The 20,663-nt window shown below is 45.9% G+C and overlaps 1 protein-coding gene across 3 annotated transcripts in view; it reads right to left on the bottom strand.

The window, feature by feature from the left end:
• Positions 1–17,550, bottom strand: part of TSHZ2 (teashirt zinc finger homeobox 2) — a 250,247-nt gene extending 232,697 nt beyond the window's left edge. For all 3 annotated transcript variants that reach the window (XM_033074721.1, XM_033074722.1, XM_033074720.1), the window contains exon 1: positions 17,286–17,550. In XM_033074721.1, coding sequence (XP_032930612.1) covers positions 17,286–17,325 — 40 coding nt within the window. In that variant the 5' untranslated portion in view covers positions 17,326–17,550. The remainder of the gene's footprint in view (positions 1–17,285) is intronic.
• Positions 17,551–20,663: the final 3,113 nt, after the last annotated feature.

Genomic DNA, 20,663 nt, shown 5'->3' with positions numbered 1-20,663 from the left:
ACTTTTGATGACAATGTAAACCCTTGGGAGCCACTGTGATGAGACAGAAAGACTGAACTGTATTCCTGATCCTTCTGCTGAGTCATTAAACATCCCTGTGCCATGGCTCAGCCGTGGTGGAAACAGGGATAAGGAAAACTGTCTGCATCATAGCGAAGGTGGGAATATGAGCCTGGGAAATTCTGTTATTTTTGTAGTTTCCTGAAACTATAGAAGTGTGAAGTACTTGTATCTGAGCTGCAGAGCTGCAGAGCTGCAGAAAGCCTCCAAAATTCTTAAGGTTCATCTGTCACTGTTCCTAACAGAGTTGATGAAAAAATGTTTTACAGTGCAGTTACAGGGGAAATCAAGTGACTGTGTATCTAACGTTGATATATTTTTAATGTCTCTTCCACCAACACCACCCTAAAGCCTGGAAACCAGCTCCTCACACCAGTTCAGGATACACACTGCCCCAGTACCTACAGAAACTGTGCTGTGGATCTTCATCCTGTCTGCTTTAGCTTTAGGATGCACCGAGAAACTCTCGCAGACCTGGCTCTTTTAAAAACCTCACATCATGGCTGGAACTTTTGTTGGATTTGTTGCACTTTCTACTGTAAGGTTATGCCAGTTTGTCATCCTGCCAGTCCTGTTTTCTGTCTCAGTCAACTGGGATAAACACTTAGCCCTCCTTTTTCTTTCCCTATTACCACACCCCTTGCCTGTAACTGGTATAGATTACATCAGAAATTCCTTGCTGAGCCAGCTCTGCTAATAATTTTTGTTCTAAATCACAGAAAAAAAAAAACCTGTGAAATGTAATCATGTCCATACTTTTGTCCACTGCAAATACCCGGAAGATGAAATTAAATCTTACAAAGAGCAATCCATCTCTTACTCAATCACTCCAGGACAAAGTGAAGTGCCAGAGCAATGGTTTTACTGTGTTTGTGTGAACTCGTGTTCCAGGCTGGGGCCAGGGGCTGGGAATCTGCGATCTGCCAGTGCAGATGGGATTAGAAATCACTGTCACGTATGAAACGTCTGGCTCTCAATGAAATTATCTTTGAGGGGCAGCTTTATAAAGACACTTTCTGCAGAAGTAGGAGAGCAGTAGAGAAGGGGCTGTATGTAACTGTACAGCTGAGATCAAATTCAATTAGAGCTGAGAGTTTGCAGCGTTTTCAGTGAACCCTTTCCCTCGGTGAGCACCACGCTGGTTATTCAGCCTCTCCAGCCACAGATTTTTGGCTGCTGTGCCCTGGCCACTCCTTGGGACCCATTTTTAAAGCACAAGGTGGCACACAGCCATGGTGATGCCACTGCAGCCACGTTTCTAAAGGAAGTGTGGCCAGTGAGTGGCACATGGTGGCTGCAGGGCTGGCACACCTGGGGCCCTCGCTGCACCTTCTCCCCATGTGCACCAACACAAATCAGCAGCAGACCCTGATCTCCCCTCTGCAAGGCCTCTGCTCCTGAAAAACCACTCACCTCAGCCCTACCGAGCCTTTTCAGCTAATTGGCACAGAGAGGAGTAGTTAAATGTAACAGAAACCAGGGCTTCCGAAGGAAGATAACATTTCTGAAGCCACGATTTCTATTGCTTTTTATTACCTTTACCTATGGTTTATATGACAAGGGGTCAGAGAATAGATGCAGATGCTAAACTGGGTGGCTGAGTAAATGAAGAGAAAAGCAGAAGGTAGAAGACATGAGTAAATTCACTTCAGTAGCCAAATGAAGTTTTGACTCACTGCTGACTCAAGTAAAATTCCAATTTAATACACCTCTAAAGCATAACTTCTTCTAGATAAAACAACAGTAATCCACTAACCAAATACACTCAGAAGAGAAAGGGAAGTTCTGAGTAAGAGTACAAATATGAATCATTATTCTGATAATGTTTTTGTTATTATTTTTTGCAGATGAATCTGAAACCTCTTAGGACTCAATTAGGTTACCACAGCCAATAAAGACAAAAAGCTAAAGCAAGGCAGATACTTTCTGCCTAGACACCGTGGTGATGGGCACATTAGAAATGAGGTAGATTACATAGATGAACTAGACAGACACATCTAACTGTCCTCCAGTGCACTCATTTGTTTGACAGCCTGGAAAATGCCAACATTCCTGGGATTAAATGAAAATAGAAAATTGCATTTTCACTGTAAAGTATACACAGAACTTTCCTATGTCAGATTCTCTTTGTTAAAATAAACCAGGGCCCAACCAGGTCCTCCCAGAGTGACCCAAAGCACAGTAAGAAAAATGACACAGTAAGCAAGGCACAGCCAACAGAGAGCCCTTGGGCTGCTCCCCTTGTAGCCAGGTTTTAGTGCAGTGATAATGACCTGCACACACACTGAGACATTCATTTTCTCCTGAGCTCAACAGCACCAAACATCCTAAACTGCCCATCTTGACATCGTAATTCTTTTATCCATGACTTCCAGCTACTTTACCTTTACAGGCTGGCCAAACAATTTTTGTTCTGTGGTGCCTTTCCCCCCACTTTCTTCCTCAAGAAAGCAGAAGTAAATATCTTGGATGCAAAAAATAAAGAACATTGAGTGGAGTGACTGTCCCCAGAGGCTGCTGGCCCAGGTTGATGTCTGTGTGGCTTAGTCCCAGCTCTCAGAGCAGCACATGGACACAAGATTCACGCTTGTGCCCACCTTCCATCTTTTCTCCAGTGCCAGGAGGAGTGAGGGCTCCATGCAGAGCTGGCTGTGGCAGCCTGGCAGTGCCAGGGCAGTGCTGCTGCTGCTGCCCACCAGCCCTGACAGCAGCACTGCTGAGCCCAGGGAGCTGAGCCCGGTGAGCTGAGCTTGGGGAGCTGAGCCCAGAGAGCTTAGCCCAGGGAGCTGAGCTTGGGGAGTTGAGCTTGGGGAGTTGAGCCCAAAGAGCTTAGCCCAGGGAGTTGAGCCTGGGGAGTTGAGCCTGGGGAGCTGAGCCCAGGGAGCAGAGCCTGGTGAGCTGAGCCCAGAGAGCTTAGCCCAGGGAGCTGAGCCTGGTGAGCTGAGCCTAGGGAGCTGAGCCTGGTGAGCTGAGCCCGGTGAGCAGAGCCTGGTGAGCTGAGCCCAGAGAGCTTAGCCCAGGGAGCTGAGCCTGGTGAGCTGAGCCTAGGGAGCTGAGCTTGCAGAGCTGAGCCCAGAGAGCTGAGCCTGGTGAGCTGAGCCTAGGGAGCTGAGCCTGGTGAGCTGAGCCTGGTGAGCTGAGCCCAGAGAGCTTAGCCCAGGGAGCTGAGCCTGGTGAGCTGAGCCTAGGGAGCTGAGCTTGCAGAGCTGAGCCCAGAGAGCTGAGCCTGGTGAGCTGAGCCTAGGGAGCTGAGCCTGGTGAGCTGAGCCCAGGGAGCTGAGCCTGGTGAGCTGAGCCTGGTGAGCTGAGCCTAGGGAGCTGAGCTTGCAGAGCTGAGCCCCCAGAGCTGAGCCCGGTGAGCAGAGCCACATCCCAGAGCTGCTGGGGAGAACAGCATCCAGCTCCTTGTGACAGTTTTCCCCACACAACATCACAATCAGCCAAACACATTTGTAATCTACTGCAGCTGGTGTTTCTATAATTGATAGAGATATAAAAGCCCTTTTTGCTAAAGTTGTACTTTTGTATTTTTTTTTTCTTGGGGGAGTTGTGAGAAAGCAGCTACAAAAAGCAAGCTTTAAATCTCAGATAATGTAGCTCCCTTTAGAATCCCAAGCTTAAAGCAAGTAGTTACGAGTTTTAGCAATGCAAAAAAAGGAGCTAAAAACAAACATTTATTTTACTTGACGTAGCAAAACAGTGGATTAAAAAGTTAAATCAATGCGCCGTCTGAACGGTTCCTGCTGTAGCTGCAATTTCAAATGAAATAAGAATGTTATAAAAACTCGCCCATATTAGGCACATTTGGAAATGTCTCCTTGTAACTGTTCTTTAAGTGTTCTGTCTATGAGCACTAACAGGTCACTGCACAGGAAATGCAAAAATATGTTACATTTTAATCAGGGCATATAAAACACAGTCTAGAATGTTACATTGCCCTTGGGAATCTGAAGTAAGTAGGGGAACTTTTACAAAGTCCAGGTCACTCTCCCCATTACATCACTGTTAAAAAAAAAATATATTATTAGGTTACATTACAGGGATGTCATGTATTAGAACTTTCCCAGTTGCAGGATGATGGCTAAGAGATGCTTATTTCCTTGGAGAAACTCGTAATCGCTCCCTTGTTCCCTTACTCATACTTTGTATATTGGAAATAGTGCATTTTAACTGAATCAAAATGTTTCCAAACAATTATAAAGAGGGAGGACTAATATAAAAATGAGACTGTTCGTATACTCACAGCAACAACAAATTTCAGCACTTTTACCCTAACACACACACAGAAATTGAAACTCTGCCTGGCTGTACCTCATAGGTGATAAAAAATGAAAGAAGGGATTTTAACAGACATGTTTGGGAATGATTAAGGTAAAATGTCCCTAATCCAAACAAATGGAAACCCAGATGTTGATGGCATCATAACATTCCTCTGCCTTCCCTCAACTCTTTCTCCACATGATTTACATTTGTTTAACCCAAATCACAAGTTTGTAAAATCTTTAATAAGTTCACCAAACAGCAAAAGAATAATGCAGACATGGCTGTTTTCTAGATTAACATTCTCAGGATTTTAGTTATTCAATACATAAATACTGGAAGTGACACAAACCAGTACAATAACCTGAAGGCAACCTGCTCTGCTGAGCCTGATTCCAGTTTTGTCACTGACTTTCACACAGAAAGATCAGAGTTATAGGAAAAAACTCCCACGGGGCAGCAAACAAAACAAAATGAACTAAAATAAAATAAATCCTTGAGTAAAACCAAAGCGAGAGCCCCAGGGGCCCAGGGCAGGTACCCACAGAGCGACCCAGGGACCAGCTCTCCACCATGGGCAGGTTGGGGCAGGAGAGGAGCTCTCAGACTAACAAACCTTTTATCTGAACAGATATCTGTGGTTGAAACTGCTGGCAGGATTCTCTGTGTTGTCTCTGAGCTGCTTTTGTAGCACAGCTACCTCCCTGCCCGGAGTGCCCACGGCTGATCCAGGCCTGGCACTGCCATGACCAACCTCCCATCCCACACACCAACCCCTCCAAAATACACCAAAAATATCAAATCTACCAAATACACCACTGTCACACAGTCTATATGGGCTCATCAAGCTGTCCATGTGCTGCCTGAGCTCTTCCACTCTTCTCTTGGCTCTGCCACCCAAGGGCAGCCCCAGCACCATCTTCTCCTGGTGCCCGCGCCAGGAAGAATTTTCCTCCTTTCCATTGTGTTTTGCACCTTTCCTGCACCGTGTCTGTGGATGGGATCTCATCTCTGCCATTCAAATGATATGGGGGGCAGAGCTCTGGCCAGTTTTGAGGGGATATTTTGACATTTTCCCCCTAGAAGAAGGTCATGCCTCATGCGCCAGGCCTGCCGAGCCATGGCGGTCACACAGGCCCGGTGCTGCCAGCCCGGCACAGCCCAGCAGGGTTCGCTCCCCGGCGGGGTTGGATGGATTCCCTGCACACATCCCTTGTGTCTGTGAGGTGTGGCTGAGCACAGGCTTTGGGGAAGCCAGCTGGGGGTCACACATGTGGAGCCACGCTGGTTCTCACCCATGATCCAGCTCACGGTTCTGTGGTGCTCTACACTGACCAAGTAATAAAATCATGCACACGAGTTTACCCCATTTTCTGTGGATATTCAATGATTTTATGCTCTCTGCCCCTGCTTGCCCATATTCTACTCCCTAGATTTCTCTGCTTCCTCCCTCAAGGCCTGGGCTCCAGCTAAACACAAACAAAAGCTTTTCTTCATTCTCCTTTGGCTGCCCGGACCCATCACTGCCCCTGCAGCCATTGTCCTACTTATCCCCAGCTAAAACATTTTTTAAGGGAATGTAATTGAAAAAGAGAAACCAGGAACAGAGCATGTGTGGTGGGGATGGCACGTTGGAGAATGCTGTGTCACCTTCTAAAAATTCTTTGGCAACAGCAACTTTTAGGTTTTATAAGTCAGACAAATTTGGGTGGATTTTCTCAGGGAAAGCAGAAGATATCTCTGAAAAATGTTCACGTCACTGCCAGAAAGCTCAGTGGTCCCACAGCTTTGAAATAAACCCTGATGAACGTCTTCTAATTTTTTGCCAAATAACATCCTACCCTAAATTACAGGAAGATTGTTTTAAGAAAGAAATCACAGATTTTAATAACGGAAATGGTTGCTTCAAGCAGCTCAGAACTGGGAACATTAGAACCAGTAGAAATCAAACTTCTCAGCAGGAAAGCCCAAACAATCTGGACTATAAGAACTGTTGAGCCCATAATGCAGAAGTTATTGCTGCCATGCCCTGGGCTATCCAGTGCTCTCACATCACTGATCTCAAGGACCATGCTGATTTTCTGCTCTTTCCAAGATTTTCCCTATTTTACCCCCCTTTTTTTAATCACACATCTGGACTTGTAGCACATTCAAGGCCTGCCAGGCAGGTGAAGATGCTGAGCCCTGGGCACCAGTCTTGGCTCTTGTCCTGCCCCATGCACTGCACCTTGCCTCTCCGGTCTGAGCAACCCAGATGGAGAAAAAACTCATCAGACAAAACACAAAACAAACAAATACATCTATAATTCCAGCCACTGGAAAAGGCTGATGACTTGTGCTGTCATATTTGAACTGTTTTTTCTCAGGCATGATTAAAACAATAACCAGGTGAGCCTAAAAATCCCAGGTCTGAGTCCCTGATTCAACCAGAGCAGCCCTTGGTCATAAATTTCAGCACTGACTTAAAAATTGATAGAAACTATTTTTTAATCATCGAGTATTCAGCTGCTTATTACTGATATATGCTTTAATGATGTGCCCTTAAATTTTGATCTAGTTTTAAAAATACAGTTTCCTCAAATTCCATACCAAATCCATGTCTTATAATTTTGTTCTGGTGCTTTTTTCTTTCTTAGGTCTACTTGAAATACCAAATTTAAAGAGTTTGCTCTGCCAGGTGACGTTTTGTTAGCTTTTGACAAGAGAAAATATTTAATCCCCTAATTTTTTTTCTTCCCGCTCTGAATATTAGTTTAATTGTCACAAATAATTAAACGCTTAGGAGTAAGAGACATCTTCAGACATTTTGACAATACATATTAAGAGACACTTTAAGGCAAATCTGCACAGATCGGCTTTTATTTGTTATGCTAAACGATGATGCATCCTGATTGCATTTGTTCCTTATTTGTGTGTGCAACAGGAGACGTTCTGTGAATGATCTGTAAGGAATAAAATGACAGTATTTGACAGGCTAGGAAATGTCTGGGCAAGGATACAGGAGAAGGAACCCTGAGAGGGCATTGTTTATGGAGGGGCAATGGGGAGAGACACTCCCTTCAATCTAAGGCAATGAAAGGCGCCAACAACTAAATTACAGTTAATAACAGTAAGAAATAAACATAAATTACGTGTACAAGGCCTAAGCTCAAGGACTTTGGACCACTAAAAATATATATTATTATATCAATTATCAACGAGAGACAAATTCCCATCCTGGGAATTTGCATACGAACTCTAATAACCTACTATTCAGAAATAGAGGCAAGCATTAATTTCCACATGAAAAGGAGCCACGGGAGAGCTTCCCAAGTCCCCAGCTCTGGAGAAGAAAGCCCTACCTGGTGATTCAGCACCTCTGCTCCAGGGGGTAGCAGGTGGTCTCCCAGGTAAGGCAGATCAGCCCTGAATCACCTCAGATTTATTGGGAGTTCCTGTCAATGCAATGGCTGAAACAACCATTGCTGGAAGGCAATACGGTGTGAAAATAAACATGAACCATCCTTAATGAATCCAGAGGCTGTTACCTGCACCATATTTCTTCTATAGGCAATACATACATCTGCAGTCCCTTGATGGGGCCCAATTCCACTTTACACAAGAGAGGGAAGTGAGGGACCCCAGTGGGAATTTGGTGCTAAAGGCTTTTGAAAATTCAGGTCTCTCTTTAGCTGCCCATGTAAGGATTCAGACCCCCAGGACTGGAAGCTGAGCCTCGAGCTCTATCACAAGAGAATTCCAGCCACCCCTGGCAGTCTGGGTGGAGGAGAGTGTGCATGGCCTGTTCAGCTGCAATTTCACCAGGTTTTACATATTTCTCAGGGCAATGCTTTATAGAGAGCCACATCCAGCCAAAGAAATGCAGAACAGTTTATGGAAGAACCAAAGAACCAAATTCTCTGCTCCTGAAACTTGCCACAGACCAAAAACTGGAATGTAAAAAACGTGATAATTCTGTCTCAAACTCTTTCCTAGTCAAGTTCCCTTGGTTTTTTAAAATTAACAGAGCTCTGTTTTCTCAAACCATGAGCCCTCCCGTTTTTGGGAGCTCCTGGCCATGAGCAAAGAGCCTCTTCCACCACCCCAGGGAATTGCTTGGGAGGGATGAAACTGCATCTCCACCTTCCCCAGGGTCCCAGCTGGGCTGTTCCCTCTTCCCTCTTCCAGCACAGGCCAGGGGATGCCTTGAGCTCCCAGCCCAGATTTCCCTCCTGGAAACGCTCAGATGATAGAAATGTGACCCAGTACCTCGAGCAGGGAATTGGGAGCAAGCACTGCTTGACCTTGAGCAAATCAGGTAAAACCTCCCGGGTTCAATTCGCCTTTCTGAACAACTAAGAGGAAATATTCACATCACTGGGGTTATTCTGAGGAGTATCAGCGAGAAATCCATGGCAGAAAGGTGCTAAACGTGAAGAAATATTGCTCCATTGCATAACAAAGGACACAAATACGGGCAGGATCCACGCAGCACTGGAAAGTTTTTAATTATTTCAGCATTTAATGCTACAGATGATCAATATAACTACTTAGCTCCTTTCTCCTTTCACGTGTTAATTTAATGCTACTTGTACTGTGCTTAAGGATGTTATGACACGGCTGAAAAACACATAAAAAATAATTTTGGTGGACCAATGCAGCAGCTGGCACAAGGTTCTGTTTCTTCGATACAAAACATAAAATTATAAAAGACCCAGCGCTTCCCTGTGAAGTCCACTCACCCTGCGGGAAGCAAATGAGTTCTTCCTATATGTACAAAGAAAATTGCAGACCTTATAAATCGTGCTGGTGATTTGCCGTGCAATTCACACACAAAAAAAATATTTATAGATGGAAAATTCAGAGTAAAACCTTTCTATGAAAAATAGAAATTACTTCTGTCCAAGTGCAGGGTGAGTGATAGAAATAAGGCTGTTGTCTGCACACACCAATGTGCAGATTTTCATTCTCATCTCCTCTAAGCAGAGTTTCACTCGGATAAAAACAATCTGAGCTATCAAGGTATTCTAGAGAATTTAATTATTGCCATTAAAAACAAGAACTGTAAGCTGCTCCTTTTTTCCAATAGAAATTCTGTGCCGATTCCACATAAACAGACCCAATATCGCTTCAGCAAAGTTGCTTTGGGAATATGTAACAGCCTTTTTTAAGTTATGAAAGCAATATTGAATGAGATTTACTACAATTTAAGATAAGTGGGTCTTAATTTTATATGAACAGAGAGACTTAAAAAGCAGGCAGGAAGAGTTCCAATTATATTGTGCTGGAATATCAGGCCCTGTGCAAAATTGCCCCTTTTCTGTTTTACATGCATAAAAACAAGCACAACAGGCTTTTCAATTAAATGAGCCTTTTGAGAGAGATGCAAAAAGAGCCAGCGAGCTCCTTAAAACTTTATTGCTTTTTATCTTTGTCAGGTAGGGCTGTGAGTTAAAAATGACCTGTTCTTTGCAGCACACAGCCCTTCCTGGAAGTTTTTCCTTCCTGTTCGACCCGTGCATTTTAAAGGTTTCCCGAAACGGGGATGCAAGGCTTGATCCGGATCAGTTTTCCCCACACACTCGGTGCTCGTGCTTTTCCACAGCCATCCAGAGCTCAGGATGTTTCCCAGAGTCTCCTTAGCATTGGGAGTCACTTTAATGAGCCTCAGTATCATTAGAGGAGAGCAGTTTACAGAACACAGGGAGAAAAGGCACAGAAAGGAATAAGATACAGCTCTAATAGATACAAGCCATGGAGATGAAAGAAGGAAGTCAGCATCTCATTTGCATTAATACAATAAAAATACAGCATTAATGTTGCTAGTTGTAAATTTTTTTTTCAATAAACTTCAGCCTGATTATATCTGGGAAAAAGGTAGGCTGTGCATTCCTCGTAGTATTTATCCTATAAAGAGCAGTTACTGCCTATTAACTTTCTAGATTTAATTGCCACTAAAAACAATCTCCAGGAAACTTCAATTGAAAGTCACTCCTCAAGCACCGATGGTCTGAGTTCTCAGAACTGCTTTGTTTATGGCAATACAAAGCCAGAGCTCCAACTCAGACAGCCCCACTCCATCATTATGTTCAGTATTTTGTTTACTGATATTATGTGTGTGTGTATTATAATTATACACCCAGACACACACACCAGTTCATCGCCAGAATCAGGCAAAAGCAATACTGCCAACCTTGTTTATACAAAAAACACGAAGCACAACCTCAAAAATCATGAGACTGCCTGAAAACGATGGGAAGTTAAAAACAGTCACTTTGAGAATCAAGGCATTTTTCTTCTGCATGAGAACTTCTATCCTGCTGGTTTTCAAGCTCCTCTCCAGAGCAAGCAGTTTGAAATAAATTTCCTTTTAAAACGCATATTGGACACTTGCATAATCATCGTCAGACCCCGGGAGCTGGAGGTTTGAAGAAAATAAACCCTAACAAAGGACTTTCAGGGGACACCACTCCTAACAGCGCAGTTCTAACATTTGGGCGAAGCTTGGTGCAATAATCAAAAGCTGCTCCGAGCACCCGAGCTCTCCAGGTGCATCCCTCTCCCACACAGGCATTTTTCTGCCCTCCTTGCAGGTTTGGATGTGTGTATGCCTGAAAAGGATCCTTTTCTCAGACATTTAGGACTGTTTGTTCTATTTAACTGTGGAATTTTACCAATACTTGGGACCATCAGGCGTTGCACGTTAGAAACTCTGTATTTGTCACAATCAGATCCTGTCATTTTGAAGCTATTGTTGTGCCTTTCTTTTTCCTAGGGCAAAAGGGGGAAGCATTTCTTTTAGGGAAACAAAGATTCTCTTCATTTTTCTAAATGAAACACTTAATGCAACACTTAGATCAGAAGACCAGTTTTTCCACTTCTTTATTTTTTTTGCTCACAAGGTAATGGATGAAAAGCCAGTAACAGTTAAAGAGGGATGTGTAAATCTAATGGGAAACACTGTGCTTCTGTGATGCTTTTCTCCTTGAAACCTTAAAAAATACACGGTTTGCTGTCAAGGTACTTCTGAGCTGCAGAAGCCGTTATCATAACACGGGAAAAATTACTCTGTGCCAACAGCCTCGAGTGAGAAGCCACCTTAATGAGAAATAACTCCTTTTAGCCCCTAAAAGCACAGGGAACTTTCAGGGTTTGGATTTGCAACCCCATTTTCAGGCATTTTCTCAGGAGCTGTCACCCCTGTGAACACGGTGCCTTAGAAGGTTTTTGTAAAAGCCCGTCTCAGCTCCTGGAAGCCAGAACAGTGCTCAGTAATTAACACAGAGCATGGAAACGTGAGTGGGGAGCAGCCAGAATATCTCAGCCATGCAGACTTCGGGAAAGAATAGCTTGCAAGTGTTAGGAACAGAAGTTCCAAGCAGAACTGTCCCTGGATTTAAAGCTTAATGGAAGAATCTGGTCCCTCTTCGGAGGCAGAATGCTTCTCCAGGAACATAAATATGGAATTTTGTAACTGAACAGGCCAGTCTTACACAGACAGTCCTTCCACAGACCAGTCACCCACTGAAGCAAAGTGCTGAGTAAGAGCTGCTGAGCTGGGCCCACTCTCATGTAAATTATTGTAATTAAATAGGTAATGAAAAATCCCTGCTCTTGCATGAATGAAATGGAAGATTTCAGCTCCGAGTGTAATGTGGTTCCACTTGGCTCCTGTATCAGATTGGGAGACAAATGAAAATGTCTCTCTGCCTGCGTGAGCACGCTTTGGAGGTAAAACTTCACAAATATTTTCATTTTGCAGAGAAGAGAGAAAAACAAAGGTTTATTCTAGCAGCAAAGTCTGTAGGATCCCCACTTTTTAAGGCAGAATGCAGCACACAGATCTCAACCCGAGAAGCATTAAACAGAATTTGAATAATTTTACTTTGCCTTTGCTAATAATAAGTCACCCAGTGGAAGAACCAGGCCTTATTCTCCCCTCCACCAGCTGACACGATATTTTTTTTACATTTGAGCTCTTAAGATCTGCACAATAGCTTAACACAATAAGTGTTTAGCCTCTGGTTCCAACTGTAATTGATAGAGTACAGTTCCATTCCCTCTGCTGCTGCTAAGTTGGGAATTGCAGCCACAGCAACTGACAGCTTTTTTTTTTTCCCTGTGAGTCTGGAGTTGCTCTCTGGGAGTGATGTCCTCATCGGGATGGGAAGGGAAATGACGGCAGAAAAGCTCACCCTGGCCCTGTGCTACCGAGGGACTCCAGGGACCTCTGCTAGGGGAAACAGCTCCTTGAGGTGGGTGCTGATGTGAGAGCAAAAATCAGGAGGAGAAAGCTCCGGGAGGAAATCTCCAGAACGCTGCCGGTTTGGAGAAAATGGGCTTCTCAGAGAGCGTTTATTCATGCACTAGAATTTCTGACAATGGACGTGCTTGCAAAAGTGCTGCAAAATTGTGTCGTTTGCTGATGGAAATGTCTTTTGTTTCCCGGTTACAGGGGCTGAACTCTGGGTGCGCCCTGCTCTTCAGGTAGTGGGGATAGACCGGGCTGGGATAAATGAGAGGAAAATTGGAATAGGGGAACAGGCACTAAAATGAACCTGATTTCAAATTGTCCCGTTCAGGCCTGAGTTCTGACAAGGGGGAAAAAAAAATTCCGAGCAGCTTTGGGCTTAGGAGCCGACTGCAGAATTTAACGCAGATGGCGACTAATTTTGGTGCCTCTTTAGTTGCAAAGTACCTATTTTGGAAAATATTTAATTAACCAGGATTTAAAGGCTCCTCTTGTCTGTGAACACCTTGGGTTTTTTGTCATCTGTCAGCATCGTGATGTGCACTGCAAGTGAAGGGTTCTGAGGCATGAACTGTTTAGGTGGTTTTGATGTGCAGTTGCTTTTCTGGAGGATGTTGAAACAAAACAGTGCTGCCATTTCTACAGCTTCATTCAGCGCTGCTTCCTCAGAATCTGCTGCCATTGCCCCTGTTATAAAGGATACAAATAACCCTGGAACTGTGCTCCTGTTACATTTATAGAGATATCTCGCTGCCTTTTGCAACAAATATACACGGAGAAAGCTTTGCTGGCCATTTGCTCTGCTCTCTGCACAAGCAGAATTTCACTTTCTAAATATGATTCTGGTTTAAATAACCTTTCCTACTAAGGTGCAAGCTGCGGCTTTAAAGAACTCCCTGCTCACCATCTTCTGCTTGCTGCTCTAGGAGGACTCTTCCAAAAACAAACCCTTGTTATTCTACAGCTCTGATAAACAGAATAAATGTGCCTGAGACCTGCTTCTGCTGTGCTTCTCCCCAGCCTTGGTTCTTAGCTAGTCTGTTGGGGCTGAGAGGGAAAATAAAGAAGAAAAATAAAATTTCACCCGCAAAGGGCGTTAAGTCCAGATTCCTCTTTGCAGGCTTTAAAAAAGCAAACTACCAATTCACGATCGCAAAATAAAATATGCACATTTAAACAAGCTGCAGGGGAAAGGAGAGTTTAATCCAGTGAAATTGTGTTTGAAAGCTATTTCATACCCCTAGGAATAAAATCTGAATAGCAATTCTGCTTTGCTTCCACCCTTCTTGCACCCTCCTGTTAATGTATTACCATTTGTTATGGAATCGTTGGGAGACTTTTGCCCCAGACGCGGCTGCGTTTTGCTGAAGGATGAAGGACTTGGTGGGCCTGAGCTTCTTCTTGCTCACAGGAGCAGCCAGAACTCAGGGATGCTTCGAGGGAAGGATGTTTGATTTGCACCTGGGCGGGAGAAGAATCCGGCCCCTTCTCCAAGCCCTTTGTGATGCGTTTGGGCGAAACCCCAACACGAACTGCAAACTGGGGCTGTTTATGGCAAACACAGTCCCATCCTAGAGCAGGCACTGCTGCAAAGAGCTGCAACTCTCTGCCTCAACAACTGCCGGCTTGGGAGTGACGCTCTCAAAAAGCAAGGATGATTCAGAAAAGATTGGAAGATCAAAATGCGTTTGACATCGTTGCGGTGTTGATGGGAAATAAAGTGGCTCTGCAAGTGTAATCGGAGAGCAGAAATCCCCATCATCACACATAAATAGTGCCCCATTTATCCAATTACACTCCCTTGTTTCACTGCAATGGTCTGGAATATATTTCTTAGGAATACAAGGCTTAAAATTAATAATAGAAAAGGACAAAATTGCCACGTATATTTCTCTAGCTAGATTTTCATGTAACAGCAGGACTTCACTTCTGATTCACTCGCTGGTTCTCTCTAACCTTTACATTATTCATTAATCAAACTCAAAACCTGCTTTCAAAGTCAGAGCATGGCAGTAATTATTTACAGTTGTGCATAGTATTTAATTTTAAGCAATGACAAAAGCAGGCATGTCCAGAATCACAAGGCTTATCATTTTTCTTCCCTTGGAGGTGAACTATCTGAAGAAACTAAAAAGTTGCAAACTTCTCTTCAATATCTCTGCTGCCATCAAGACAAAATGCAGTGCAACTGATACCTTTGAACTTGCACAACTAAAAATAAATAAAAGTGAAAATTAAGTAATATATAATGTATTAACTCCTTTAAATAAAAGGACTAAGGAGCTTGGCTATCAGGCTTGATGAGAGATTCATTTCTTATTGCACAGTCTGTCTCCTGTCACTTTGAGGTATTTTTCACCATACAAAACAGAACCTCAGTATTATCCCTGAAAATGAAAGTCAGTTTTAAGAACTATATACAACAGGCACGTCTGCTCTTTGAAACTCCCCCCTACCCCCCACAAACACACAAATACAACTTCAAAGCAGGAGAACTATTGCAAATGTATAAACCTACTTCAAATAGTTCTGCTGGCTGAAACTGGACCGCATTTGCAGGATTTTGCTCACCTGAAACAACATTGATCTGAGGAGAAATCTAATCACAGAAATGCACCACTGAAGAGCAATGCACATTTTATAATGAGCATGAGAAAGGAGAGATCTAATTGTGGTCATAAGAGTTTCTCCCTTGTCACTAACATCTTAAAAATGCTGTAGGATCCTGGATAAAAACATCTCTTACTGTATCTCAGCAGGGAAATCCCCGGAAACAACAGCACGGGCTCTGCTCGCAAAAATTTACTTACTGTATCCTATGGTTCTGAAAAAGAACACCGTGCCCCTGCCACGAAAAGATACTGCACACATTCCAAGTGAAAATTCTACTTTGCAACCCAAATAAAATGAAGCCTCCTATTCCTGGCAGAGAGAAAAAAGGAGCAGCTCTAGCACTGTCACTGTGCCGATCAGCATCCATGGAAAAACAGCTATTTATTTATCCTGCAAGTTGAAAATGGGAATGCCTGATTCAGATCAAACCTCTTGGTGAAGAAAATAATAACACAGAGTCTGATAGCAGAGTTCTCCTGAGTGCAGACAGATATTTATATAAATATGTACATTTCTAGCAGGATTGTTATTTATGGAGAGATCCATAAATTTGGGATCTTTCCCCAGCAGGAATCCCAACGTGCATAGGTGCATTCACTGGGCACGTCCCAAAAGCTTCTGCCTGCAGCCCATTGTCCTGCACCCAGAGAAATGCAGCCAAAGCTGGGAGTTGATAAAAGTTCTGCGTGTCCCAGTTTCCCTGGGGTGACATTTCCCCCCGCGTGGATCCCAAGCACGACTTCACAAAGTTTATTCAAGTGTGCCACAAAACTTGCCCATACATTTTGTCCCACATTTGCTGTGCTACGCCCAGGAAATATTCACAAGGGCGAGGGAAAATTTGTAAAGTAAAGACAACAAATATGAGTTTTCTTTAAAGAACTAATCCAGGGAAGGACACAAAGGGAAAAAAGAAAGGAAAAAACCCGCCTACATTAAAAGCCAAACAAGATAATAATTGTGCATGTCTGGCTAAGAGAATCTAGAGGGCAAGCCTTACGTCATTGGCACTTGGGTTACCATGGTGAGTGATTTATTGATATATATCAAGAATGAATAGATCAAAGGCAGCAAGATGACAGGTGATCAATCAAATGTCAAATCAAAGCTGGCAATCAACTGGAAAGCTGATTTTTCAGTGGGTGGGTCTGGCAGAAGAAAAATGAACTTCCATATTGCGCTTCCCAGAAACAAAACCCCACCACACTATTAAAAAAAATATAGAAAGCAATTAAGGAGCCTGAAAGAAAACTCTTTGAAAAGATTTACTATACAGACCCACTCGTCTGTTTCTTTTTCTTGGCCCCCAAAAGAAAAAGAACACCCTAACAACGACAAACAAAACACTTCCAAAGTTGCAAACTATTTTCTTCTGTTCAAAAAAAAAAAAAAAATAAATTGCAAAACCACTTGGCATGTGCAAATATATAAACTCGACTACGAAACAAAAGAAGGATTTGATTTGAAAATGTGGATTGTCTTCTAACAGTCAGAACGTTTCATTTTATTTCCTGTTGCAATTTTCACCACTGATGATCAAAGGCTGAACTTCCCCACCGGGTTCATCAGCAGAGAGTCCCTGTACTATTTCAGGCACACACAGCGCTCGCACACACACACACCCGGCCAGAACTGCCACCAGAAATACGGCGAAATAAAAGATTAAACACCCGACCCACTTCGCGAAACACACGGATCCAAAGCGAAAACCGGCGGGAGGGGGGAAAACCAAAAAGGAGGAGGAAAAAAAAAAAATCTATCCTAAAGCGAGAAGCAAAGGGAAGCCTGAATGCTTTCGGTTCGGGCAGGGGAAGGGGCAGGGGGAGAAGGGGCGGCGGGGGAAGAAAGTTGGGGGGAAAAGTTTGGGCAGGGCAGCGGCAGCGGCAGCGAGCCGGGGGCAGCGGCGGAGGGCGAGGGGACAGCCCTGGCACCGGGAAATCTTGGCAATAAGGAACGAAACTGGCTCCACAGAGCTACGGAGGGAGAGGGAGGGGGAGGGGGGATAAATAAATAAAGATCCAGCCCGGAAAAGCAAGGGTGACCCTAAATAATAATAAAGATGGGGGTAGGAGTGGAAGGAGTGGAGAGACAGAGGCTGTGTAAGTGGATGGCTTCTCCTTACCTGCAGCCCGTTTGGGTGCTTGCTGTTTCCTCCTTGGCATCGCTCTACTTTCTCCAATCTCACTTCTGTCCCCAGATCCGAGAGCCCTGAGACGCTCCTGAGCCGTGTTCCTCTGCCTCTCAGCTGCTTCCCCAGCACCCCCCTCAAGCCTCCCCTGCCCCCCTCCTTTCCACTTCACTGATAGGAACCTGTTTGGTTTTTATTTTATTTTAGAGATCTAGGTTTCTTTCTTTTCTCTTTCTCTCTCTCTCTCTCTCTCTCTCCTTTTTTTTTTTTTTTTTTTGGTTGGCTTTTTTTTTTTTTTTTTTAACTGTTGCAACACTTGCTTTGCTTTGATTCAAACATCCAAGCTCAGGAGCAAATGAAAGGCGCCCACAGCGCCAGAGAACGGTAATAAATAAATAACAAAATAGATCTGTATATATTAAAAAGGCAGCTCTGGAGAGACTGTGGGGCTGGCTGCTTCCTCCCTTCCCTGTCCTGTCCTCCTCCTCCTCGCAGAGCCGTATGGCGGAGCGGTGCCCGGGTGTGCGCGGTGTGTGCGTGCGTGTGTGAGCGCGGAGCGCCGCAGGTTCCGTGCTGTCAGATGCCAGGCAGTGAGTGATGTGGGAGCGGACAGGGAGGCTCGGGATGGGAGGAAATGTGGGATCCGCACTCGCGCACACACACACACGCGCGCACACGCGGCCCCCCGCGCGCGGGCACACGCGCGCACACGCACACAGCCACGCGCGCCCCGCACACACACGCGCGCACACGCACACAGCAGGCAGGGCGAGGCGATGCCAGCGAGCATCGATCCAGCGAGCAAACTGAACATTAACAAACTCCTCCTCCGCGACCCGATGACAGGAGGAAATTTACTCCGCGCAGCCGGGCGGCTGAGCCCGTTCATTAAAGAGACAGGGCGCCGGCACCGCGCCCGCCGCCAGCGCGGGGACACCGCTCCCCACGCGGGGACACCGCTCTGCAAACGGCCTCCCCACGCGGGGACACCCCCGAGACGGAGCATCCCCCGATGCGGAGCATCCCACGACACCGAGCATCCCCCAATATCGAGCATCCCCTTACACGGAGCATCCCCCGATACCGAGCATCCCCCGATACCGAGCATCCCCCGGTGCGGGACCCTCCCCTCCCTATGCGGGACATTCCCCCGCACACACGGGATCGCCCCCGCTGCGGGGCCGTCCCCTCCCCACGCGGGACCACCCCTCAAACCCCCTCCCCACCCGGGATCACCCCCCAAACCCCCTCCCCAGGCGGGATCGCCCCCGGCCCCGCAGGATGCGCTTCCCGAGGGAGGGCGCTGCGGGCAGCGGGGTCGGGAGGCAGCGCCCTCCGCGCGTCCCGCCCGGCACAGGGCGGATCCAAGGGAAAACAGCGATTTGCGGCAATGATCCCGCTGGACGGGCGGGTGCGCTCCTGCCGCTGGGCTGCCCGAGGCTGCCGGGACACCGGGGTGCGCCTCGGGTGTGCCCGGGGCTGGGCACCGCGGCTGGGCACCGGGGCACCGGGGGATGCTCTCTCAGATGTCCCCGGGGCTGGGGACCGGGGGATGCTCCTTCAGGTGTGCCCGGGGCTGGGCACAGGGAGATGCTCCTTCAGGTGTCCCCGGGGCTGGGGATCGTGGCTGGGGACCATCAGATGCTCCCTTAGGTGTCCCTGGGGCTGGGGACCGGGAGATGCTCCTTCAGGTGTGCCCAAGGCTGGGGACCGGAGTTGGGGACCATCGGATGCTCTCTCAGGTGTTCCCAAGGCTGAGGATCAGGGGATGTCCCCTCAGTGTCCCTGGGGCTGGGGACCATCGGATGCTCTCTCAGGTGTTCCCAAGGCTGAGGATCAGGGGATGCTCCTTCAGGTGTGCCCAAGGCAGAGGATCAGGGGATGCTCTCTCAGGTGTCCCCCAGCCCGTGGTAGCCCAGGGCTGGTGACACTGGTGACACTGGTGACGCTGGTGATGCTGGTGACCAGCTCCCTCCCCTGCCCAGTGTCACTCTGCACCCCGAGGTGTCCCAGCCTCATGGAACATAAAGGGTTGCACATCGAAGTTTGGTGAAGTTTGGCTGAAGCCCCTCTGCTCCCCGAATTTCCCCTGGATTTAGGGAGAGTCAGGGGCATCCATCAGGTGCTGCTGCACCCCCGTGGGAGCCCAGATCTGTGTCCCCTCCAGCCAGGCAGAGTTTGTCACTGTTTCACTGCCCCAGCAAGCTGCCAGGCCCAGGGGGGGCAGGTGGCACTGCAGCTTTGAACAGTGTGGGTCCCCAAGACACACAGAGACAACTTCCCCTGCCCATTTATCCTTTCAGCTTAGGCTGAGTTTTTTCCCCAATTGCTGTGAGCACCTTGAGGGTTTAAATGTGATTTGGGGTGGAAAGGATGGACTGAGTTCTGTGTATTCAATTATAATTTGTATAAGACCTCCTAAAACTGACTTTTCTGATACTCCTCATCTTAAACCAAGAGGTTGCTGTAGAACTGAGTTTTTACCTTTCTTTTAAATTTTATTTCCCCCTGTTTTGGCATTTAACTCTTTCTAATGAAACCGTTTGGTTAAATTTGGATAATTTACATCCCTCTCAAATATAATCTCCGTTACAAAGCACCAACAAGAGCTGCTGTGCTGTAGCCAGTGTCACTGCAAGGCCTGCAGCCCCCTGAGTGACCTCTGTGCTCAGCAGCCCAGCACCAGACTGTGTTGGTGAAAGTGTCCCCCAAACTGGTTTCTCTGATATTATTTGATAGTTTCCCCTGTATGAACTCCAGCAATTTTTATATGCAACAGCAAAGTATTTATTGGTGCAAGCAAATGCTTACTTTGAAAGATAAAATAGGACAACACTACTGTAAAATACTTATTTTTTCACTTCTGCTGGCATAACTCACCTGGGAGTGAACAGCTCTGCTAGAATCAGTGGGAATTGAGGAGATCTCTTTTTTACCTGTGTGCAGCACGTGTAAACCCTGCTGGTGCACAGTGATTTCTGCTTTGTCTCCAGTCCAGGAGGTGCAAACCCAGGGCCAGGAGGGGCAGTGGGACAATTCTCCCTGCCCTGGGATGAGGAGAAATGGTAAGTGCAGCCTGGACCTGGATCAGGGAGCTCAGCACAGGGTGGCAAACTAAGATTTTCTCTTCACATTTCGTGCTGTCTTGATTTGTGAATTTGAACCTTCAGCTCCTGCATGTTGGTTCCCAAATGAGAAAATAAAAAACAAAAAAATGTGCAGATACCTGTGGCTGGTTTTCAGTTTCCTCTCCTCCCTGGCAGCACAGAAAGGTGCTGTACCTCTGATAGATTGTTAATGATGAAGGATTGTGAATGAAATGCTGTTTAACACAGTGAAGTTTCAGTAAGATCTCTCCCAACCCATGGGCCA

The sequence above is a fragment of the Catharus ustulatus genome, chromosome 17 (genome assembly GCF_009819885.2).
Source record: "Catharus ustulatus isolate bCatUst1 chromosome 17, bCatUst1.pri.v2, whole genome shotgun sequence".
NCBI classification, from domain to species: Eukaryota; Metazoa; Chordata; class Aves; order Passeriformes; family Turdidae; genus Catharus; species Catharus ustulatus.
This window is presented reverse-complemented; position numbering and strand designations above follow the sequence as displayed.